Source organism: Corylus avellana, chromosome ca1 (genome assembly GCF_901000735.1).
Source record: "Corylus avellana chromosome ca1, CavTom2PMs-1.0".
NCBI lineage: Eukaryota > Viridiplantae > Streptophyta > Magnoliopsida > Fagales > Betulaceae > Corylus > Corylus avellana.
In genome coordinates, this window is record NC_081541.1 from 61219 (window position 1) to 87634 (window position 26416).

The window sequence follows — 26416 nt, forward strand, 5'->3', positions numbered from 1 at the left end:
AACATGTTTTCTTCAACATCCAACTCTCAAGTTATAAAACCCCAAATGGGCTTTGACTTGCAGGTATAGTTCTTTAATTTTCTCTTTTTTATCTTTTTCTTCACGTTCCAATTTATCGTAGTGTTTAACTTAGCAGAAAGTCACACATCTCTCTCAGATATTGGAACCCATGTTTTAATTATATTCCAACAATGAAAGTCCTTGATGTTCACAATCTTCAATTGTCCGTGTTCTCCGTAAAAGTGTTTTCTTTAGGCTTTGGAATTTCCATTTTCTTGATAAATACCGGAGTCCGGTACTTGGGTCTCTTCTTTTTTTTTTTTTTTTTTTTTGTCTTTTCCTTTTTTTCCTTTCTTTGCTGTTATGTTCTATTGTTGGATGTAGAAGTTTGATCGCAAGTAGCTGAGATCCTTCAGTGAATTGAAAAATCCTCGTGGTAGAGACCCAATTCATTCATCTGTTAAGTATTAGTTTGTAGTCTCCATAAAATTCCATTCTCTGTCAAACTTTTGATCCTGACCCTTCTGCAGATTGTTAGAGTCTAAATCCTCAAATAATATCTTTGCTTGTTTTGTTTCGATAGTTCCCATTTTGTGATTTTCTGTTGTTGTAGATTGATATCCGTCATTGTCTGAATATCATTTGATACTTTCTTGGAGGGAAGATCAAATTGTTGAAGTTACCACCATCTTTAAACCCTTCTTGTGTGTTATTTGTTATTGTAATTTATGTGCTGTTGAAGTTCACAGGTACTAGCTTGTAATTTATGTGCTGTTGAAGCATTGAATTTGTTGTTGTTTTCAACATCTGTATCTTTCTGTTACTCAATTTTCTAAACTCTGACACCCATTTGAAATTTCAGTAATCTCATCTTTGAATTTCACATACATTTCCTGTAACTCAGATTTACTTGATTTTGAGTACCATTCAGAACCCTCTCATACTCTGAATCTTAGTTTTAGTTTCCAATAAACAAAATTTCGTACGACTCAGATATCTGCCATTTCTAGTGCCGAATTGAGTTCCAATCGATTTCTTTCATAAGGGACTTTTCTGCCTTAGTTACTTTGCTCTTTGCATATAAAACTCATCCTTTGCATCTATCTTAGCCTCCTCAGACTGTAGGGCTCAATGTCAATCATATGTGGCCTCCCTCTCCTCGAGTGTGTTTATTGTCTGGCATGTGCCCGCTGGGCTTGGAAACGATGTCTCCACACTGCAGGACATGATAGTGAGACTTGGGGCGTTGCCACAGCTGAAGAATTTGAGCCTATCCCTCGGCTTTGTCGCTACATTCTAGCTGTATATGAAGATGATTTAAGGCACCCGCTTTGGGAACCTCCTGGTGGATATGGAATTAACCCAGATTGGTTAATTCTGAGAAAAACTTATGAAGATACCCAAGGACAGGCCCCTCCCTATATGTTATATCTTGATCATTATCATCAAGATATAGTTCTAGCCTTTAGGGGTTTAAATTTGGCAAAGGAGAGTGACTATGCGGTTCTGTTGGATAATAAGCTGGGAAAGAGGAAGTTTGATGGTGGCTATGTTCACAATGGGCTATTGAAGGCTGCCGTATGGGTTTTGGATGCAGAGGCTGAGGTTTTGAAGGGATTGGTGGAAAAGTATCCAAATTATACTTTAACTTTCACTGGGCATTCCCTTGGATCAGGTGTGGCGGCTTTGTTGACAATGGTGGTGGTGCAGAATCAGGATAAATTGGGAAATATTGAAAGGAAGACGGTCAGGTGCTATGCTATTGCACCTGCCAGGTGTATGTCACTAAATTTGGCAGTCAGATATGCAGATGTCATCAATTCTATTGTGCTTCAGGCAAGTTCGTGTTATTGTGTGCTGTTTTTATTTAAGTAGGAGGATGTTTTTATTATGTGCATCTTCTGAGCCTTGGTGCCATTTTAGATTTCATCCTGCATTTTCATGCTCTATCTTATTCCTGTACTACATTAGAGTGTTCTAGCATCTTAATCTTCTTGTTCTATTGTATATATTTGTTGGTAAGGCTGGTAGTAGTAGCCTTGTTTGAAAAAATTAAAAGAGAAGGATTTCTTGAAAGTTCTTTCTTATTAAAAGGTGTTCTGAACTCTTTTCATGTTTCTATCTTTGGACATATTGTTCCCATTAAGAAGCCCAGGAGCCAAAATACTTCTCTACCATGAGGCTTCTTCTTGTCTTTGTTCTTGGTAAGAGAATCTGAATTGTGTTAGAGGAGCAATGTTTAAACTCGTCTTTGATCATAAATGGCTTAAATATTACTTCTATGGCAATAGAGTCAAAGTATTCAGCACATCATACACATGACTTTAGGTTAATTACAGTAACGAAAGAATTCCTGTGTGTATATCTACTCATACAGGAACTTCATTCTTATTATTGCGGGTTTCTATCAAGAGAACTCTTATGGGGATGAAGTTTACTGCATACAATAGAAGAAGAATATTTAGTTTAGAAACACATCAATAATCAAGCATATATCATTCAGTGTAACAGTGGTTGATGTGGACAGATGAAGTGCATGATGAGCATCACTAGCTCAACCGGAGAAACCGGTTTCTGTGTGAAGAAGGAATGCATTTCCTACATTAAAGGTGTAAACAATTATAGACAAGCCTGATTAACAGTTTTTGATCTGTTACAGATCAATCAGATATGGAACATCGTTTGAGTGAAATTTACTAATAATGAAAAGGGCTGGAGCAGTTTGGTTGTCCTTTTCTAGGATGGGGGTTACCCTGGGGAATGAATTTTATGCACCATGATAAATGTGACGGAGTCAAACCCACTCATATAACGGAAGCCGCACTTCATTTGTGGAATTAGTTAGGATTTGTATTTAAAGACATAATACTGTGTCAACACATATAGGGTGACTCATGTGGCGAGCTAAAACAACTAAAATGTGTCTTTAATGTGTATAAAACACAACTGACAGGTATTTATGTTAGGAAATCTGAAACGAGAATAAGATAGTACTGGATGTCCTATTAAACGGGACTGGGTGATGAATGATCTGGTCCCTTTTGGAGTAATATTAAGTGTTTCAGTATTTGATTTGTAAACTATATGGTTATTAAGTTTGCTAGTGATTGAGCATAACTGATCCAAAGCAAACAGTACCTTTATTTCAGATATATCTAATAATTATATAAGATAGTGAAAATCTTTTCTTGGATGTGTCTGCAGATATACTTCAAATTTAATTCTGATAACCTGCATTGTTTACCAGGATGACTTCTTACCACGGACAGCCACACCCTTGGAAGACATTTTCAAGTCACTTTTCTGGTAGAGTTGGCTTCATCACATTTCTCAATTGTTTCTTTTTTACATCTAATAGGCTCTTGAAGTTTATGCTTACATTCTTTGCAAAGCAAGACAATGTCTCATTGTCTTCCAAGGGCCACACCCTTTGAAGACATTTTCAAGTCACTTTTCTGGTAGAGTTGGCTTCATCACATTTCTCAATTGTTTCTTTTTTACATCTAATAGGCTCTTGAAGTTTATGCTTACATTCTTTGCAATGCAAGACAATGTCTCATTGTGCAACCCCCACCCCCAACCACCACAATTTTAACAGCCCTTGAATCTTTCAGTTACAAAAGGACAAAATTAGTGTGAACCTCTAACCATATTTATAAAATGTTTCATAGCTTTTCTGCACAAAAGCCTTTAATTTTTTTCACTATATTTATATCTCAAAATATATTTGAAGGCTTCAATTATTGGATATTCCAGTAGTTACATTGCCACCATCTTACTATCTTAGTGTTGATTCGATTTATAAATGAAGCTGTTCTTTCTTTGGGTGAACAGTTTGCCATGCCTATTGTGCCTAAGATGCATGAGGGATACCTGTATACCTGAGGAGAAAATGCTCAAAGATCCAAGGAGGCTGTATGCACCTGGTCGCCTTTACCACATTATTGAGAGAAAGCCTTTCAGGTACTTTTTGCCATAAAAAGTATAGTTCTCTAAATTATTTGCTCAACCGAGGGAAACACTTTTTCTCAAAGGTGCGAGGTTGTGATGTTGGACATTTGTGCACACCCTTTTCTTATAGATGCAGTACGCCACTACTTAAGATTCTGAGGAGAAAATTTCACACCTACTTCCATGTCCACAAATTTTTGAAGTAGGAGCTGATGTTTTCCTATGAAAAAATTATACGATGGTGCCTGATGTTTGAATATTATAGTCCAAGTAAATATGTTAGTCAATCTTGAGATAGGAGAAAAAAGTCAAGCTTTTGTCATTTGATGGACATGCGACTTAAGTATTTCATTTGCAGGATGGGAAGATTCCCCCCTGTTGTGAGGACAGCAGTACCAGTAGATGGGAGGTTCGAGCACATAGTTCTTTCTTGTAATGCCACTTCTGACCATGCCATCATTTGGATAGAGAGAGAAGCTCAAAGAGCACTGGATGTAAGTTTTATGATTTTATTTCTTGTTGATAATAGTTAATGATAATGGCTAATGGGTGAGCCAGGTATTGGAAGTAAGACTATTTTCGTGTTCAACAGATTAAGGAGTATCCATTGAAAAAGGAAAACTTTAGGGTGTCTATTTGCTGCTCGAGCTGTTTATACAAGTGGGAGACAGAACTTCTGCTAGTCATAGATAATAGACCGAAGTCTCAACCGCCAAGCACACTTTGTCACCCAAAAAATAAAAAAAACACACACAATCACACATACACACAATTATCATTGGGGGAAGGGGGGATGGCAACACAAGTATGAATAGAACTTTCAGGCAATTCATTTTCAGTAAATTGATCTATACTCGCTTTGTTAGCCAAATAGCTTCTTTCTGTTTCCCCACTTTAGCGCTATGGATGAAGATTGATTTGCTGTCATTTTTTTTTTTTTTTCTGCTTTTGATTTCTCAAACTCTGCATTTTTCTTTCACTGACCTCTCAGTTAATGATAGAGAAAGATCAGATCATGGAAATTCCAGCAAAGCACAGAATGGAGCGGCAGGAAACTTTAGCTAGGGAACACACTCAAGAGTACAAGGCTGCACTACAGAGGGCTGTTACACTGGCTGTGCCACATGCTTATTCTCCTTCACAGTATGGAACTTTTGATGAGCAGGAGGAAGGGGAGCACTCAGACATATCAGTTGGTGAATCTTCTTTAGGTCCATCTTACAAAAGTAAGAAGAAAGAAAGCTGGGATGAAATCATCGAGCATCTCTTTGAAAAGGATGAGTCGGGTCACATTGTGCCCGAGAAGTCGCATCAGGATGATTGAAGAAGAAATTGAAGTAATTATATGAGAAAATGACAAGTTTGTGGTGAGCACCCATTCATTGATTTATTGTCCCATTGATTTAAAGTTGTGCTTTGCTGCCTGCATTTGTCCGGGAAACGGTAAACACATGATTTAGTAAAAAGTTGTAGACCAGAAGATGAACAGAGGAAAAAATGAAGACATGAAATTGTTTCGACTGATTGGAAAAACATGGTGTTAGCCCTTTACTCTTGGAACATGTGCCTGTTTTCACTTTGCATGTAGCTTTTGGAAACTACCAACCATGGGAGGAATTTTTTTTTTTGAACAGGCCAAAAAGAATTCAATGCTATTGCATTGCAACAATTCCAGAGTATCAGCATTATCCGGGATGCAACATATATGCAACATAATACAAAGAACACAAATTTCCTCCAAATACAAATATGCGCGCTCCACCCTCCAAATATTGGAGTCCTTCAAAGTATTATGTATTATCAACAATTTACCATTTGAGATATGAATGATGATCTTATGTTGTCTTCTATGATGAACCTAGTGGGGAAATGCTCATCAAAGTACCCTTTTCATTTTGTTTATTTCTACCCCATTTTTTTAAGGGTGACAATTCGTATTCACATGTTAGGTTAGAGCCGTGTTAAGGAATAAATATAAAACTATATAGGTCAAACTCTAACCTGACCCATTTTAATTAAATTTGTCAAATTCCTCAACCCTAACCATCTAATTTTGTATTAAGCTCATGTCGAGTTTGCGGGTTATGTAAAAAATTGTCAACTATTATGTCGCGCGTTAGGTTTAGCTTGTGTCGAGGCATGAATATAAAACTATATAAGTTAACCTTAACCCCGACCCATTTAATTAAACGGGTTAAACTCTCCAACCCTAATCCTTTAATTTCATGTAGGTTTTGTGTCGAGTTCGTGGGTCCTATTAAAAATTGAAAGCCCTAATTTTTTGGGTGCTAATAATTGTCTAAGCCAGATTGTGGTTCGTCAATTTTCTAATAGTTTTTTTTTTAAATTTTTTTTTTGGTTTCCAACACATCTTTCCTTTTCTTTAACATGTTAAAAATACCAAAACTTTTTACACTCTAATAAATGCCAAGTATCATTTAACATGTTTGAATTCCTCAAAAATTAATATTTGAATCAAGTTATACGTATTTTTATTTCATGCTTCAACAATCAACATATGGTCATCTCAGACCTCTCCGAGGCTAGAACCTCTTGAATACATTCAGGTGGATCCTGAGTCTACAACCAATCAATAAACTGAGTCTTAGCTAACTGGGCCAGAATATGCGCAGCGTGATTTGTGTCCCGTGGAACATAAGACATCGTCCATACAGGGAGCGTCCGTAAAGCAATCCGGATATCATCCATAATATGTCCCCTCCTGCTCCAATTGGGTTCAACAGAGTTTGCACCAGCCACCACTGTCTTCGCATCACCTTCCAAATAGGGCCGGCTCAACATATTTTGGGGCCTTAGGCAAAACTTTGAAATTGAGCCTAAATTTTTTATTTTTTTAAAGTAACACATCTATATATATATATATATATATATATATATATATATATTTGTGGCAATAGATTTAGATACATCAATAACATTTTCATTATCTTCTAATTCTTTTTGATGAGTTTCTTGTTCATTTATGAGTTTTTCACCTAAATTATCCTCAATAGTTTGTTTATTGCTAATAACAAATTTATTTAGAGCTCCTCTTTGAGATTCAATCAATTTGTCTACTTTTTTTTTTTTTTTTAGGTTTTTCATATCCAGATGCATATTTTCTAGTAGACATGTTTAATTAAAAATACTAACAAATTAAACAAACACGATTTATCAAAAAAAAAATTATGACTATAATAAAATAAATGACAAAAATAGAACAATAAAACCTGATTTGGCAAAGGAATTATGAAACAGTTCTTGGAGATAGGACAAGAGACTTAGTCACTCAGAGTCGGAGAGGAAGAGAAAATGATGAGATAGGCAAAGAAGAAAAACTCAGAAAAGAGCAAGTAAAGAGGAGAGGTAAAGTGGCAAATATAAAGACTGATATTTAAAATGCCCATGGTTGACAGCAGTTTATATTTTTGGCTCTTGGCTTTCCCTAGATGGCTAAATAATAAATAGAAAATAAATGGTAATATTTTATTTCTAACGTTTATATTTTCTCATCAAAAACAAAAAATTTCTAGAAAGAGGCTAAGAGAATGAGTGAATGACATAGGCGTGTACTGTAGCGTCAGGAGCTCTAGGGAATTGGCGTAATGATGTATAAGGCTTTCATGCTTTGTCCTTTTTTAATTTATTTTTTGAATTATTTTTAAAATTTATAGTTGGCTTATTAATTGGGGTCATATTAAATTGAGGCCTTAAATTTTGATAAAAAAAAATTTTAGGCCCTATTAAAAAAAATTTGGGTCTTCAATTTTTTTTTTTGGTCCAAAATAAATTTTTTTTAACTCAAAGAAAAAATTTTGGGGCCTTATTAAATTGGGGGCCCTAGGCGAGGGCCTAACTCGCCAAGGGCCTGAGCCGGCCCTGCTTCCAAACAAACCTGCAACAGCCCCAGTTCATGAGACAGCTGAACAGCCAGTAGTGCTGCCATGGCTTCAGCCACGACTGGTTCATAGAAGCCTCATCTTGAGATACTCTTGGCCGCCCTCAACTACCCATGCTGATCCCTTATAACAATTCCCAAACCAATCAAACCAGTTTGTCTCCCCACCGCTGCATCCCAGTTTACTTTAAACCATCCCGAGGAAGGAGCCATCCATTTTCCAACTTCAACCTGTTCAGCCGAAGCACAAACCTGAGTATCCCCTACCTGAGCCTGTTGAAAGCCCTTCAACGCAACCACTGCATGAGATAATACAGCAATCGGGTGAGAGAAGGAGCCTTCATGGAGAAACTCATTTCACCTAAGCCAAATCCTCCGAGCAATAGAGACAAAATTCTAGAACTCCTCCTTGTCCCATTTATCAATCAACCCTTCTACCACCCGCAAGAAATATAGACCCTCAAAGGTGCTTTTTTGAAATTTAATACAGCCCATACTCCAAACATCTCATGCCGAAGGGCATTGCCATAAAATATGACAAGCAGTCTCCGCTTCAATGCCGCAAATAGGACAGGTCGGATCTGAAATAACCTTCCTTCTTACAAGATTGTCATGGATCGGAAGGATATCATGACATGCCCTCCAAAAGAATAACTTCGATGCATTTGGAATATTTAACTTCCATAATGTCCTCCACACCTTGCTTTGATTTTTCTGAACTGAACCTTCCGCCTTGTGTAAGGACTCACATTCCTTTTGAATGTGGTAAGCACTCTTTACAGCGAAGATACCTGTGTCTGTGCCCCTCCATATCAATCTGTCCTCCCGGTCAGTGAAGCTAATAGGTAGGGACTGTATGAGAGCTTGCTCCTCCTCCGAGAACATTTGGTGCAATAGGTGTTGGTTCCATGAGTGCCCCTCTGCGTCTAGGAGCTGGCTAACAGTAGCTGACGGGTCCAAAATGCTCGGAGGAGATTGTATCCGAAAAGATGAAGGTTTTGGAAGCCATCTATCTTCCCAAATTCTTGTAGTTTTTCCATTCCCAATCCGCCATATCAAACCCTCCTTAATTAACGCACAAGAGCTCTGAATACTTTGCCAAGCAAAAGATGGTTGTCGTCGCAAAGGGGCCCCAAGGATTGAGCAGTCTGGATAGTACTTCGCTTTCATTATACAGGCTACTAAACTGTCCGGCATAGGCCACATTCGCCACACTTGCTTTGCCACCAAAGCTTTGTTAAAACAATTGAGCTCTCGAAAACCCAATCCACCATAATTCTTCAAAGCCCCTATTTTGTTTCAACTCATCCACGATATTTTCTGTCCTTTCTCATTATGTTCCCACCAAAATCCCTACATAAGAGAATTAATCTTTGAACATAGTGATTTGGGAAGGAGAAAGACACTCATACAATAAGAGGGGATAGCTTGGACAACCGCCTTCAAGAGGATTTCATTTCCAGCTTGGGAAAGAAAGCGTAATTTCCAATCTTGTAATCGTTTCCTCACCCGCTCCAAGATACTTTTGAAAGCTTTCATTCGAGAGCGACCCACTAGAGCAGGCAAGCCCAAATATTTTTCATATCTGCAAGTGGCAGGAAGACCGGCAAACTCCAAAATAGTCTCATTTTCCACCGTCGAAGCATTTCTACTAAAAATTATTGAGGTCTTCTTAGCATTCATTTTCTGATCGGATGCCGCCTCATACTGTCGCAGAATGGGTGCTCCATTGGGCCAGTGTAGTCCTGCAAAACAATAAACTATTATCTGCAAAAAAATAAGTGGCTGATTTTTGGGCCCTGTTTAGACGTGGGTACCCCGGATAAGATCCCTTCCCTATTTGCCTGTGTCACCATTGAACTCAAGACCTCGGCATATAGGAGAAAAAGATAGGGTGAGATAGGGTCACCCTGTCTAATGCCCCTAGAAGGGGTTATATGCCCACACGGCTCCCCATTGACTAAAATCGAGTAATTCACCGAAGAGACACACATCATCACTAAGCAGATCCATCTTTCATGGAACCCCATTTTGCGCATCAACGCCTCCAAAAACCTCCATTCTACCCGATCATAAGCCTTGCTCATGTCTAGCTTAATAGCTATAAAACCCTTCTTACTCCTCATTCCCGTATGCATCGTGTGGAGTGTTTCATAAGCCGCCAAAATATTATCTGTAATTAATCTTCCTAGAATGAATGCACTTTGGGTAGGTGAGATAATATGTGGGAGGATTTTTTTGAGTCTATTAACTAGAACCTTTGAAATAAGTTTATACAATACATTACAAAGGCTTATGGGGCGAAATTCAGTCACACATTGTGGGTTTGGTTTCTTAGGGATAAGTGCAACATGAGTTAGATTCAATGAAGAAGGCATAACTCCAGAGTTAAGTATCTTAATCAGACATCTACATACCTCCCCACCCTTGAGAGTCCAATTTTGTTGGAAAAAACATGCAGTCAGCCCATCCGGTCCGGGAGCTTTGAGCGGCGCCATTTGATTTAACGCTGCACTGATTTCCTCAGCAGTAAAATCCTCCACCAAAGTAGCGTTCATATGTTCCAAGACACACTTCTCAACATGCATCAGACACGGTTCAAGGTCCCCTTCCTGTCCAGCAGAAAACAAATTGGAAAAATAATCCACAATGGCCGTGTTCACCCCTTCCATGGTCTCTTGCCACTGACCACTCTCAGTCTTGACCTTTCCAATATAGTTTTTTTTTTTTTCCCCTTGAACTAGCACAAGCATGGAAATAGTTAGTATTTCTATCCCCATGCTTTAGCCAATCCAACTTTCCCCTTTGGCGCCACCATAAGTCTTCTTTTTCTGTTAGTGTCTGAATATCATGTTTTAAGCGAACCATAACCTCACTATGCCCCATATGTTCCTGCCCTTGTAAATCAGCCAAGCATGCCCTCATACGTGATAATCAGGCTTGTGAAGGTTTGGTAAAGCCTTCATTCCACTGGGTAATTTTCTGCATGCATGCAGACAATTTATTACTCAAACACTCCCAGCCCATTTCCCTCGGCCTTGGCTGGTTCCAGATTGTAGATACTTCATGCTTGTACCCCTCATTTAAAGCCCACCCTGCCTCAAACCGGAAAAACCTTTTTCTTGTGACTCTACTTCCAGTATTCAAGAGGCTCAATATTAGTGGGGCATGATCCGAGGAAACTGCTGCTTCTACATTCACCACCACCTCTAGAAAAAAGTGTCTCCATGCCAGGTTTGCCACCCCCCTATCAAGCCGCTCCTTAATAAAATTTGGTCCCTCTTGGCAGTTACTCCAAGTGTATTTAGAGCCACAAAAACCCAGATCAGATAATCCACATTCTTCTAGGGCCCTTTGGAAATTTTGCATGCCTCTCCGATGTCTCATACGTCCACCCCATTTTTCAGTCCCATTGACAATTTCGTTAAAGTCGCCAATACACATCCATGGTAAGGGATTAAGGTGGCCTAAATACCACAAAAGTGCCCAAGCCTCATGTCTTTTTGGAGCCTCCGGATGACCATAAAAGCCTATGAACTTCCAGGTAAAATCAGCTTGAGGATCTTATACAAGAGCATTAATATGCCAATTGCTGAAATTTTGAATTTCAATCTTGGCATCCTCTATCCATAAGAGCCCCAATCCTCCTCCTTTCTTTACGCAATCCACCACAAACATATTTGAGAAACCAAGTTTGTGCCGAATTTTTTCCATTCTCTTTTGTCGCATTTTGGTTTCCATGAGGAAAACTAAGACGGGTTTCTTCACCTTCACCATCCGGCAAAGGTCTTGAACTGTTCGGGGGTTCCCAAGCCCCCGACAGTTCCAGCTTAGGATATTCATTGCGGTCGGCAGGGCTGAATTTCAACCTCCGCCAATCCCGAACCATGAATTGTACCCCCTCCTATTGTTACCTTTCGACCCTTCTTTAGAATACTCACACCCTTATTCCCCTCACCAACCCTTTTTTTCTTACTGCCTTCCTGGGACCCATTCTCAGAATTTTCATGTTCATCCACCCAGTCCCTTTCCTTTCTCTTCTGTGTCACATTGTTCTCCGCTGCAGCTACACCTTCAACCCCCTTGGGATTTTTGCTATTAGCTTGGGCTTTTTTCACCGTATTTTCTACTTCAACAATCCTCGGACCTTTGAAAATTCCACCAGGATTGGGCTGTTTATCTACCTTACTATCAAGGCCCAGGTTACGGTTTGGACTCTCACTAGCTCGTTTGTGTCCCTTCAGCCACTTACCCATCGGTGACACCTGGCGCCAACAAATCCCACTTCAGTCTCCCCGTTTCTACCTCCATATCAAATTGATCTATGGCATTGAATGGGTTCCACGTGCTTTCCATTTCAGCAAAAGGAGATTTTTGGGTATGAACCCATTTAAATCCCATAGTTTGATTAGCCGTTGGTTGAGATCTTCCCTTTTCCGTTTGAACCTTTGCATGGAAAGGTCTTGAACCCTTTGCATGATCCGCTCCTGGGAATCCACCCCCATCCTTTTTTGAAGTTGGGTTTTGACTTTCCTTATTTTGCTCCATTGTACCGTCCCCGTCGCCGGAATCCTTCCCGTATCTACTCCGATCATCTTCCCTGCAAACCCCCTAGCTCAGCTTCGTGCGTGACCGTCTGAACCAGTAGGTTCCTGACTATATCTTCCTTGCCAGGGAGCGTATCCTCCATGATTTCAATCTGGCCTCCTTGTTGGTGACGATGCTCTTAACCATGGTCCAAAATCGACAGATTCTCCCTGATTATGCCGGCTACTTCTCTTCAAACATCCTTCCTGCCCATGGATAATAACTCCATAGTGGAAGCAGAACTTAGGCATTCTTTCGTATTGAAATGGGATCCATGTCAAACACCCATCTAGATTCACTTTTCTGCCTCGCGAAAGAGGTTTGGTCAAATCCAATAAGATCTTCACCCGAAGGAATTCTTCTCAACCAACTCCATCTTTATCTGTATCAATTTCTTCAACAATCCCCACCGATAAACCAATCTTTCGTCCAACCTCACGCCCCATACACCCCAATGGCAGATCAAACATACGTACCCAAAAAGAGGCTTTGTTAAAAGTAATCTTTGCTGGCGGAATGCCGGGGTTAAAGTCTTCACCCAAGAAAAGATTCCCTTCAAACACCCATGGGCGGCCCTCCAGGACACGCTGCTTGTCCCTACCATATTCAAATTCTATAATAAACAGGTTGTCACCCAATACCTTGAATAACATGGTGCCCGTCGGCCTCCACCGGCGTTGCAGGGTATTTTTGATTGTCTCCTTACTCACATACCGGTCACCCACCAGTTTCCCCACTACACAAATCTGGCCCCTTGCTGTCACTTCTTGATAGTCCGTCGACTGAACTTGAATCTCCACCTCTTCCTCTTCAGTCAAAGAAAACTTTGCCCACATCTTCGATAGGTCATCCACCATAGCTCTGACAAACAGCAATCAAAACGTTCTCCTTCCACAATCTTGTAAAGACCTGGAAAAGTATCCTCCTCCTCTAGGTTAAACATAGAGAGAAAACCATCGCAAGAATTCTCTCTCTTAAATGCTTCATATTTGGGTTCCTAAGTTAGAAGAGGAGTAATAAATGACTATTAAAAATATTAACAAAAAAAAAAAAACATATGTCTCTCGCATGTTAAAGCACACTTGGCATTTATTAGAATAAGTTTGAGAAAATTTCTATCCGAAACAAAATTATCAACTTTTAGGTTACACTTAGAGGGAGAAAAAACGAAGCCCAACAATAGAACATTATAGAAATAAAAGGAATCGTAATTATAGATATATATATATATATATATATATATATATATATATATATATATATATATATATATATAAAACCATCCATAACTAATTCAGTTGATAAAAGCTTAATGTTGTATTAGAGATTTGAAATATAAAGGGGAAAGAAGGTCGGCATACCCCCTCTGCCACCTCATTGATGACAATGCTCACAAACTACTAAAATATTGTCAATATTCCCCCAATGACAAAACTATCCTTGATAAAATAAAAACAAAAAATACTAAAACTTCTATAAAACTTCTATAAAAGCCTAAAATTAATATATATATATATATATATATATATATATATATATATATTTAAGTTATTTTATTTTTTTTTGTTTTATAATTTTTTAATAAAAATTCCTTTAAAAAATAAAAATAAAAAATCAATTTTTTTTTTTAAATTAAAATTTTAGTTTAATTGTTAATTTTTAGGGTAAATATATATATAAAGTCCTAGGTCAACATGCCAAAATTTTTATCTTTTTTTTTTTTTTTTTTTTTTTTTTTTTTTCTTACAATTTATTCCCTGGGTCAATTGAAATGCCAAGAAAATTCCTATTGTCAAATTTTTTTAACTGCCGTTAAATTAGTTGAAACGCACCATTTTACCACGTCAGAATAATAATTTTTTAAAATTTAATTTAAAAAATTAATGAAAATTTTTTTAAAAAAATTGAAGGGATGGCCGGAAATCACCCCTTGCCACCCCAACCATTATGGGGTGGCCGGAAGCCACCCATAGGGTGGGCAAACCACCCCCAGGGGCTGGGGGTGGCCTGCAGGCCACCCTTAACCACCCATGGGGTGCCTCGCGACTACGCCTTGGGTTGTTAAGGCCACCCCTTCAATTTTGTTATTTTTAAAAAAAAATTATTTAATTTTTTTAATTAAATTAACAAAAAATTATTATGCTGATGTGGCAAAACGATGTGTTTCAAAGAATATAACGGTAGTTAAAAAAAATTTGACGGTAGGAAATTTATTGGAATTTTGATTGACCTAGAGACTAAATTTTCGAAAAAAAAAAAAAACTTAGGGAAATAAAAATTTTGCTGTATTGACTCAAGAACTTTAGATATATTTACCTTTTTTTTTTAAATTTATTGCATAGGTATTTTTGTTTTATTGAAAAATTTATAAAAGCATTTTTTATCTTTGAGTTAAATACTCTTTTGCCCCTTATGATTTAATAACTTTATTTTTTGTCCTCTATGTTTTGTTTTGTATCACAGCTGGTACCTTAATTATGGATAAAGACGAAAATGATATCTCCATTAAAATTCCGTCCAAAATAGATGAAAATTTTATGTCAGCGCTTCTAAAAACTCAATATGTGTCCGTATACTTAATTAAAAATTAAAAAAAAATTATTTTCTTTAAAATTAAAAACATTAAAAATAAATAAATTAAATTTTGGGGAAACTTCAATAAGACCCCATGAACTTCCGGTCGATTTTGCAGACCCCCCTGAACTTCAAAAACTCTTATTTTGGACCTTTAAACTTCTATTTTCTCTCACTTTGGACCCCTCCGTCAGTTTTCAATGTTAGATTTAACGGTTTGACTTTTTTATGCCCATTATACCCCTCGTTAAAACTATACCGTTTTGGATCCCTAAAAATTACAACTCACCCAGCCCAAAACGACATCATTTTGGGCATTAATTTTTATTTTATTTTATTTTTAAAAAAAGCAAAATATTTATAAATAAAATAAAATAAAATAAAAAAGGAGTAATATCAGGGTGGCTCCAGCCACCCCCTTGGCCAAAAATGGGGTGGTCCAGCCACCCCATTTTGGCCAAGCCCGATCCTTCTCCCCCTATTTTCCCTTCTTTTTTTTTTTTCTTTTTTCTTTGCTTTTAAAAAAAAAAAAATTAATGCCCAAAACTGTGTCGTTTTGGGCTGGGGTGGGTGCTGTAGTTTTGGGCATTTTCAGAATTTCAAGTGAGCTGGGTAGGGTTATAATGGGCATTTAATATTGAAAACTAACAGATGGGCCTAAAGTGAGAGAAAATGGAAGTTTAAGGGTCAAAAATGAGAGTTTTTGAAGTTCAGGAGGGGTCTGCAAAATCGGCCAGAAGTTCAGGGAGCCTTAGTGAAGTTTCCCCTTAAGTTTTTTACCCATACGAACCACCACTATCATTTTCTAGACTGTCTATGCCCAAATGACAACATTCTCCGTCTCTCAAGCAACCAACATGGACCATCGGATTGGCTCCTTTCAGATCCCGGCAGCATCCCTGATAGTCTTCTTCGTCAGCAACATTCTCTTGACTGTCCCAATTTACGACCGAATCGTCGTTCCCATCGCAGGAAAATTACTTTGAAAAACTCTAAACATATAAATATCATGATTTTATGCGGAATTAACAGATATTTAAATCAAAGCAAACAATCACCAAAAACAAGTAAAATCAAACACAAAGATTTTGGTGACGAAGAGGAAACCTTTTAGAAAACGCTCTAAAAGTAAAACCTCTCCGGGGCAGCCAAGCCCATGAAATCACTATCAAAAGATTATCCAGAGATTACAGACACTAGGAACACTTACAACCCTTTGCAAAACCTTGGCTCTGTAAGATCGACAAGCCTCCTACTTGTCTCCTCGCTCACAATCTTCTTCAACGTGATTCTTCTTTATCGAACCCTTCCGATAGACTTCAATTAAACACACAATCAAAACTAACAAAAATCCTCTAAGAGGAATCAATTTGGCTCACAATAAAATAATCACTCAAGCACAGTCTCACACGAACTCTCTGGAGGTGAAAATTCGTATCCTACAAATCTGTAGAGATCTATATATATAATACCAAGACCCCTAGTCTAATTAGGACTCAATTACATTTAAATTAAACCTAGCCTAGTCTAATTAGGACTCAATTACATTTAAATTAAACCACACTTTGAATCCATTTTGATCACCGAACATTTAGCCAATAATTAAAACTAACAAACTCCCTCTTTGGCAATTTCGGGGACAAAATCAATCGAACGAGTCACCATCCTCTCCCCAGTTTTATACTCCCCCTTTTTGTCACAAATTGACAAAAGGTATCATGTTTCCTGAAACACTCAACACAAAAACATCAAGACATATGTGGAATAGGAAAAACAATAATGAAACACTCATGATCACATATATGAAAAGACATGAAGAATACAACAAGATCATGAGTGACAGAAACTCCCCCTCAATATAAGACTTAATAATAAACAAGAAACTTTAAAAAATTTCTCCCCCTCAAAAGTCAAATGAACACACATGATACACACATCAACAACTCATGTATTTTAGCAATGAATATCCCAAACATACTTCAAATATGCAAAATATACATGGGATTAGAAATGGCAAGGACCTCATATTGTTTAACCCAAGCCAAGAGAAATGTTCCATTCAACTCATGCTTGTGTGTTGTGTGTAAGCCATCAAAAGAGAAAAAATTTCGACTTACAAAATGAGGAGAAAGTTTCACCATCATGAGGTTTTGACAAGTATATCAAATCAAAAGTCAAACCTTATCATACTAGGGCCTAGCTACTCTCATCCTATACATTTCTCTTTGTAAAACATTTTGCACAAGTTTGACATAGTGAAATAAATTCCTTTTGGAACATAATCTTTTGATTTTATTTGTTTCACTATTTTGTTTATTTTTCTCTTTGAGAAAGTGTCTTTAAACTTTTAGTGCTTATCACAAAAGAGAAAGCCGAAATTTTTTAAGCCATAGGTTCAACTAGCATACGGTCAATTTGAAAAATATGACTAGTCAAAAAAAAAATCGTATGGTTACCTAATAGACCTCACAAATAAAGTGAAACAAAAGCTCAATTTAAGCTTAAATGTGCACAAGAGATAAAGCATAGGCAAAATGTATCACATAAGCTTAGGCTTTAGGTAACCACAAAAACAAGTCCATTGACACAAATTTTCATCTCATGCATATTAAGAACATTCGAAGATATAAAGAATTAAATCCATAAAAAGCAACATGAGAAATTAATGGATTATCTAGGTGCATAAGACAAAATTAAAAAAAATTAAAAAAAAAAAAAAAAAGCCAAAGTAAAATATTTTTGTTTTTTGTTTTTTGTTTTTGTTTTTTTGTTTTTGTTTTTTTTTTTCACAAAAGAAATGCACACAAACAAACTATAATTTCAAAACAAAATAAAACAAAAATGCAATGTAAAACGAAACACAACATGCTCTAGGATATGCAAAGATATGCAAGAAAATTAATCTTAGGCATGTGGGTGACTCACCTAACATAAGGTGAGATCATCACCACTCCCCCTCAATGGGTGAATGGTATCATCCTTATCATCCTTCTTAACCCAAACTTGAGAAATCTTAGGTCTATTCTTATGACTGTGCTCAAACTTATCTAGCCTAGATAGCACTTCTCTCATCATTATGACCAACCCCTCACTTTCTTTCCTAGAATAGGAATTTTCATTTATATGCACATGAGGTTTCAAATTAAAACAGTGAGGTCGAATGTGACCCATTTTTCCACAGTGATGACATGTAGGGACAAACCTTTGAGAATGAAATTTCTTAGGAGGATGCACGACTCTAGGTGTAGGGTAAGATGCATGAGGCTCAATGAAGATTGTCTTACCTTTCTTACCTTGAGGAGTCGGAGCAACTACTTGCTTTTCTTCACTTAAAGATTCTTCCACTTTCACTGGTTAAAAAAAAACAATCTTTGAAGTAGAAGCACGGTTAGAAGACAATGAAGCAGTTTTATCAAATCCTAAGCCAGATCTGTCACTAGAATGCTTTTGAGTATGCAACATTTTATCAAGCTTTTCGCTAGAGAATTTACTCAAGTGATTTCTAGATGCAATCAAATCATTTTGAAGGGATTTATTTTTAGCATTTAACACTTGATTTTCAGATTTGAGAGTATTGCAAACAACATGTGAATCACTCAAAGATTTCAACAAATTATCCCTTTCAAGCTCAATATTCTTAAAATCCTTAACAATTTTCAAATTAGTATTTCTAAGCATAGAAAACTTTTCCATTAAATTGTTAAAGGAGTTTTGAAGATCATTAACCCTAGTTGATTCATTATCAGAGACAGACTGAACATCTGATTGATTAGAATCATCAGAATCATAGGATGCAACAAAAGCCATATAATTAGGACTTTCTTCCTCATCGATGTCACTCAAGGTAATATTGAAGGCTTTTTGGTCTTTTAGCTTATTACTCTTGAGATTAGCACAATCATTGCGAACATGACCATAGCCAGAACACTCATAACATTTTGGACCACGTGGGTCTCTTTCATTTCTTTCCTGAGTACTTCCTTTTTGTTTTCCAAATCTCTTGGAAATTCTATGTTCATTCTTATAAAACTTTCTAGCTATCATGGCAAGTTCCTCATCATCTGGTGATTCCCCATCAGATAACTCATCAGAGTTCTTCCTAAGAGCTCTAAGGGCAAGATCCCTATTTTTCCTAGGTTGAGGCAAAGAAAACTCATAAGTCTGAAAGGCACCAACTAACTCTTCTATCCTCATGGTTTCTAGATTAGTGCATGACTCAATGGCTGCTACCTTCATTCTGAATCTTTCAGGGAGTGATCTCATGACCTTTTTAATAATCTTAGTGTCAGAAACTTTCTTTCCTAGATTTATCATGGAATTTCTAATTTCACTAAGTTTACCAAAGAAATCATTAAATGTCTCATCCTCTAACATTTTAATTTCCTCAAACTTAGAAACTAACATTTGAAGTTTTGAAGCTTTAACAAGATTTGTTCCTTCATAAGTAGTTTTTAGGATCTCCCATGCATCTTTGGCACTATCACAATTTGAAATTCTTGAGAACTCAGTTTGTGAAATTGCCAAGCATAGAGCATTCATAGCTTTGTCATTCGCCATACGAGTTTGTTTTTCAACATTAGACCATTCAGCTATCGGCTTATCTGGAGCTTTAAATCCAGATTCAATGACATGCCAAACGTCTATAGATTTTAAGAAAAATCTCATACGGGACTTCCAATAGCCATAATTTGATCCATCAAAATTAGCCACAGTGTTAAGGGTTCGAGACATTTTAAACAAGAAACAAAGATCACATTCAGGAATTTAATCCTTCACGGAGTGAACTCGCTCTGATACCAATTGAAAAACTCTAAACAGATAAATATCACGATTTTATGCGGAATTAACAGATATTTAAATCAAAGCAAACAATCACCAAAAACAAGTAAAATCAAACACAAAGATTTTGGTGACGAAGAGGAAACCTTTTAGAAAACGCTCTAAAAGTAAAACCTCTCAAGGGCAGCCAAACCTAGGAAATTACTATCAAAAAATTATCCAGAGATTACAGACACTAGGAACACTTATAACCCTTTGCAAGACCTTGGCTCTGTAAGATCGGCAAGCCTCCAACTTGTCTCCTCGCTCACAATCTTCTTCAACGTGATTCTCCTTTATCAGACCCTTCCGATAGACTTCAATTAAGCACACAATCAAAACTAGCAAAAATCCTCTAAGAGGAATCAATTTGGCTCACAACAAAATAATCACTCAAGCACAGTCTCACACGAACTCTCTTGGGTGAAAATTCATATCCTACAGATCTGTAGAGATCTATATATATAATACCAAGACCCCTAGTCTAATTAGGACTCAATTACATTTAAATTAAACCTAGCCTAGTCTAATTAAGACTCAATTACATTTAAATTAAACCACACTTTGAATCCATTTTGATCACCGAACATTTAGCCAATAATTAAAACTAACATACTTAAAACCCTACAAGGCCTTACCCCACTGCAACGCATAAGGGTTGATCTTGTCCTTTCAATCTTCGTAATGGTGGCAGCAGCGCTCACTGAACTAAAGCGTTTGAAGGCCACACGATCTCATGCTTTAACGAATGATCCAACGGCCGTGATCCCATTAAGTGTGTTTTGGCTGGTTCCCCAATTTTTCTTTGTGGGATCTGGGGAGGCCTTTACGTATATAGCCAGTAGGGCAACTTCATTTCTTCCTAAGGGAGTGTCCGAAAGGGATGAAAAGCACTGGGCTATTTCTGAGCACACTTTCGCTGGGGTTCTTCGTTAGCTCTTTACTGGTTACTGTAGTGCACAAGGTAACTGGGAACAAGAAACCTTGGCTTGCAGATAATCTCAATTAAGGGAAGCTTTATGATTTTATTGGCTTTTGGTGATTTTGAGTGCTTTGAATTTGGTGGTATATTTGGTTTGTGCAAAGTGGTATGTCTACGAGGACAAGAGGCTGCAAGATATCATATATCACAGTCGCAGTAAGTAAATTTGTGCAGCAGGAGCAAAGTGAATGGCAACTACCACCAGCGCCAAGCTGGCCATTTCTGAAGAATCCCCGTACGAATCTCACAATTCAAATTCAATGCAGGCAAAAAGGGGAATCAAAAAGTCATCTGACCCAGAATCCCAGAAAGGGCTTGCTTGAAAGCAGAGACGGACTGACGGAGCCACCGCCTGAGTGAAACTTGCAACACTCATCCTTCCCATGTTGAGAATGGAAGGTCAATAATATCTGGGCATTCATTGTATCGGGACATTCATTGACAAATATATTGTATTAATTGTATATTTATTTAGTTGTCTTTTATACTTAGACTACCTAGAATAGATTAGCATGATTGAAGGAAATCTCTTGTATAAAGCTATGTCTCCTAATTCAATAAAATTCATTCAAAGGCAAATATTATTTTCCTTCTTTACATGGTATCAAAGCAGGGAACGATACCCCAGCTCTCTGCCCTCTTTCTTTTTGCCTTCTTTTTATCGCTGTTTCTCATCATCATGACAGAACAGCAACCTTCAAATAGAGGCAAGCTTGATGCTGCCAATCCATATTTTCTTCATCATTCCGATCATCCAGGAATGGTGCTTGTTTCCAAGCCCCTCAATGGGGATAATTATTCGACATGGTGTAGAGCCATGACGATTTCTTTGAACACCAAATCCAAGTTAGGTTTCATAGATGGGACCACCAAAATGCCGTCTGCCACAGCCAAACCAGACGACTATGCTTCGTGGAAAAAATGCGACGATATGATCCTCTCTTGGATTCTCAATTCACTCACACAGGATCTTGCAGATAGTGTCATTTTTTCAACCACCGCCCAGGAGGTATGGGAAGACCTTCGGGATCATTTTTCTCAAAGCAATGCCCATCGTATTTTTCAGATTGAGAGGGACATTGCTTGTCTTGCTCAAGATCAGATGACTGTTGCAGCTTATTACACAAGGTTGAAAAAATTATGGGATGAACTAGGATCCTATAATGACACCGTTTGCTCTTGTGGGGCAAACCACAAGAGGCGCAGATTGATGCAATTTCTCATGGGACTCAATGAGTCCTACAGTGCAATCCGAGGGCAAATTCTGTTGATGAATCCATTACCTGATGTTGCCAAGGCTTATTCTTCCATTGTACAAGAGGAGAAGCAACGAAGCCTAGGGGCTGCACGTGAGACGATGGAGAACTCAGCCATGGTCGTTCGAAGGGCTGAACCGGTGGCTCTGGCTATTCGACATGGACAAGGTTCTTCTTCTCGTTCCAACCCATCTAATCGAAAACCTTTGCATTGTTCTTATTGTGACCGTGACCATCATGTGTGAGAAACATGCTGGAAGCTTAATGGGTACCCACCAGAACACCCTAAACATGCATCAAACAAGTCCAATCAAGGAAACACTCATTTCAAGCGCAACAATAGCCATCAATCTTCAGTCAACAATGTCGAGGAAAGTCCAATAATGTAGGAAGTGCCGTCGGTGACAAATGGACTCTCTGATTTGCAAATCCAGCAAATCTTATCTATCATGAAGGGTAATGGGACAACACAATCCGCCAATCCTAAAGCTAATGCTGCTTCCTCAGGTTTGTTACAAACATTGTTGCGCCTCCATCAATTAATTATCGACGGTGGTGCAACAGATCACATTTCTTCATCTCCAACTTTGCTTGCCAACAGCAGTAAGAACACCTTTTTGCCACCAGTTGCTATGCCAAGTGGAGAACAGGCTCTGATTACATCCGTTGGGAATTTACCTTTGAATTCCGCTATTACTCTAAAAAATGTGCTTGGTGTGCCATCTTTTAAGGTGGATTTAATGTCTGTGAGTCGAGTTACCAAAGATCTCAATTGTTCAATAACCTTTTTCCCTCATTGGTGTATTTTGCAGGACTTGACGACGAGGATGACGATTGGTTTGGGTGAACAACGAGACGGACTTTATTACTTGGTTGCGTTATCAGTGAAGCCAAACCCTCAAACTCCATCCGCAGCAACCACTTCTTGCCGTTCACCCAGTTCTCAAGTCACCTCCTCCACCGCTTTGTGGCATCGCCGATTGGGGCATTTGTTTGGTTCTAGATTGGATTTTATGGTAAAACATTTGTTAATTTTTCCTTTCCAATCTAATAATGCTTGTGATGTTTGTGCACTTGCAAAACAAAGTCGACTTCTATTTTCTGTTAGTTCAATTTCATGTGTTAGACCTTTTGAATTAATTCATTGCGACATTTGGGGCCCCTATAAAATTGCCTCTCTTTCTGGTGCGAAATATTTTTTGACTATTGTGGATGATTATTCTAGATTCACATGGGTATTTTTTATGCATCACAAAAGTGAAACACAACATTTACTTGTCAATTTTTTCTCATTTGTCCAAACACAATTCCATGTTTCTATAGCCAACATTCGAGTTGATAATGGTGGAGAATTATTTTCTATGCGGGAAATTTTTAAACAAAAAGGGACCACTTACCAACATTTTTGTGTCTATACTCCTCAACAAAATGGGGTTGTAGAGCGCAAGCACCGCCATATTCTTGAATCCGCTAGAGCTTTTCGTTTTCAAGCTCACCTTCCTTTACATTTTTGGGCAGAATGTGTTTCTATTGCTGTTCATATAATTAATCGTTTGCCCACACCACTCCTTTCTCACCAAACTCCTTTTGAACGACTTTATGGTAAGCTTCCTTCTTATTCTCATATTCGAGTTTTTGGGTGTCTTACCTATGCTACTGATGCGCACGTCCCCCATAAATTCGCTCCTCGAGCCAAACGATGTATTTTTCTTGGCTATCCAGTTGGTCAGAAAGCTTACAAGCTCTATGACCTTGCCACCCACCAAATGTTCACTAGCCGTGATGTTGTTTTTCATTAAACTATTTTTCCTTATGAGTCCATTCCATCCACTTCCTCAAATTCAGCCCCGGTGATTCCTCTTTCTGTATCCGATCCTTCACCACCAGTCCAACAACCCTCACCACCGGAACTAGTTTCCTCCATCCAACAACCCGCACCACCAACTCCCGTTTCTCCTCAGCCATCACCTGCTAGTCCTCCTCCCGAACCCATTTTACGCCGTTCTCAAAGACCTCATCACCCTCCCACGGCTTTACGTGATTATGTCTGCAACCAAGTAACGTCTCCCAACCATTTGCCGCCTTTGTCATCAGGTCCACAAAATGGTACGCGATATCCCCTTTGCAATTTTGTCTCTTATCATCGTTACTCACCACATCATTACTCTTTTATTGCTGCTGTCAGTCAAGATATTGAGCCTACATCTTATACCGAAGCAGCTTCTCATTCCCATTGGCAAGAAGCAATGCAATCTAAATTGGCCGCTTTAGAAGCCAACCACACTTGATCTCTCACTTCTCTTCCTCCTGGTAAGAAGCCTATTGGTTGTCGTTGGGTTTACAAAATCAAATGGCACTCGGATGGTACTATCGAGCGTTTCAAAGCTCGTTTGGTTGCAAAAGGTTACACACAGCTGGAAGGTATAGATTACCATGACACTTTCTCTCCCACTGCTAAAATGATTATTGTTCGTTGTTTATTGGCTTTAGCAGCTGCCCAGAATTGGTCTCTTCACCAACTTGATGTCAACAATGCTTTTCTTCACGGTGATCTCCATGAAGAAATTTATATGTCTCCACCTCCTGGTCTTCGGCGATAGGGGGAGAATCTAGTGTGTCGCCTTCACAAGTCGTTATATGGCTTAAAGCAAGCTTCTCGACAATGGTTTGCCAAGTTCTCTACAGCTATCCAAGCTGCTGGATTTGTTCAATCCAAAGCAGATTACTTGTTATTCACATGTCGAAAAGGCAAATCTTTTACAGCTTTGTTGATATATGTCGATGACATTCTTATTACAGGTAATGATGTCAATGCCATATTAGCTCTCAAGCAATTTCTGCATAGTCATTTTCGGATTAAAGATTTGGGTGATTTGAAGTATTTTCTGGGCATCGAAGTTTCTCGGTCGAAGAGAGGTATTTCCATCTCGCAACGAATACTTTGGAAATTTTAAAAGATGGTGGATTTTTGGGTGCTAAACCTGTGAACTTTCCCATGGAACAAAACATAAAACTCTCGTATTCAGGTGAATTGCTTAAAGATCCGTCCCAGTATAGGAGACTTGTTGGACGCCTAATTTATTTGACTATTACTCGGCCAGACATCACCTATTCGGTCCATGTGTTAAGTAGATTCATGCATGCACCACGCAAACCACACATGGGAGCTGCCTTGCATGTATTGAGTTATTTGAAAAGCAGTCCAGGACAAGGTTTGTTTTTCCCTTCTCAGAATGATTTATCTTTGCGAGCTTTTTCTAATTCGGATTGGGCTAGTTGTCCAATATCTCGTAGATCCACTACGGGTTATTGTGTTTTTTTGGGATCTTCTCTTATTTCCTGGCGGACAAAGAGGCAGAAAACTGTATCCCTCTCCTCAGCAGAAGCTGAATATAGAGCCATGACAGGTACATGCTGTGAATTATCCTGGCTACGCTCATTATTGAAAGATTTGAGAATATTGCATCCGAAGCCAGCATTGTTATATTGTGATAACACAACTGCCTTACATATAGCTGCCAATCCCGTTTTCCATGAAAGAACCAGACATATAGAGATGGATTGCCATTTTATTCGTGACAAAATACAAGATGGTTCAGTTGTAACCAAACATGTTGCTTCAACAAATCAACTTGCGGATGTGTTCACCAAACCATTGGGAAAGAAAGCTTTCTCTACTATGATACGCAAGTTGGGAGTTCTTGACATTCACTCTCCAACTTGAGGGGGAGTGTTGAGAATGAAAGGTCAATAATATTTGGGCATTCATTGTATCGGGACATTCGTTGACAAATATATTGTATTAATTGTATATTTATTTAGTTGTCTTTTATACTTAGACTACCTAGAATAGATTAGCATGATTGAAGGAAATTTCTTGTATAAAGCTATGTCTCCTAATTCAATAAAATTCATTCAAAGGCAAATATTATTTTCCTTCTTTACATCCCACTACCTCTTTCCCAAGGAAAATGATAAAAGCACAACTTAAACCCAACTTTAGCCCAATTTTTCTCTTAAGTTTTTTTTTTAAAAAAAACTATCTGTGGAGGAGAGAGAGCGTTAAACTAGAGAGAGAGAAATTTAGTCTAAAAGTTAGTCTAAAATTGAGTTTAAGTTGTGGCTATATCACACCTCATTTCCCAAACTACACAACAAACCCATTTTGCCGAAGATAAATGATAGGGTCGCAACCCATGTTTTTTTTTTTTTTTTTTTTTTTTTGACAATTTACTCCATGGGTTAATCGAAATTACAATAAACTCTCTACCGTCAAAATTTTTTAACAGCTGTTAGGACCACTTAAAACATACCGTTTTACCTAATTAAAATATTAATTTTTTATTAATT

The 26416-nt window shown here is 38.0% G+C and overlaps 1 protein-coding gene and 1 pseudogene across 5 annotated transcripts; both read left to right on the forward strand.

Moving 5' to 3' along the window:
• LOC132166974 (uncharacterized) lies at window positions 1-5847 on the forward strand. 5 transcript variants are annotated; one of them, XM_059577849.1, is made up of 6 exons: window positions 1-63; window positions 1110-1836; window positions 3248-3306; window positions 3835-3963; window positions 4310-4445; window positions 4943-5471. In XM_059577849.1, exons 2-6 carry the CDS (start codon window positions 1132-1134, stop codon window positions 5273-5275), a joined length of 1362 nt encoding a protein of 453 aa, XP_059433832.1. In that variant the 5' UTR covers window positions 1-63; window positions 1110-1131; the 3' UTR covers window positions 5276-5471. The 5 variants fall into 5 exon arrangements, with proteins under 5 accessions (XP_059433832.1, XP_059433833.1, XP_059433834.1 ...); XM_059577850.1 differs by having other exon boundaries at window positions 1119-1836; XM_059577851.1 differs by lacking the exon at window positions 1-63 and adding an exon at window positions 5586-5847 and having other exon boundaries at window positions 79-1836; window positions 4943-5318.
• Window positions 5848-20512: 14665 nt separating this feature from the next.
• LOC132187421 (uncharacterized) lies at window positions 20513-25790 on the forward strand (annotated as a pseudogene).
• The last annotated feature ends 626 nt before the right edge of the window (window positions 25791-26416 follow it).

Bases quoted from the DNA above. Each gene is read 5' to 3' on its own strand.
- LOC132166974 (XM_059577849.1), top strand. From the start codon at position 1,132: ATGTCAATCATATGTGGCCTCCCTCTCCTCGAGTGTGTTTATTGTCTG. The intron at 1,837-3,247 runs GCAAGTTCGTGT...ATTGTTTACCAG, and splicing joins TCAATTCTATTGTGCTTCAG to GATGACTTCTTACCACGGAC. The intron at 3,307-3,834 runs GTAGAGTTGGCT...TTGGGTGAACAG, and splicing joins ATTTTCAAGTCACTTTTCTG to TTTGCCATGCCTATTGTGCC.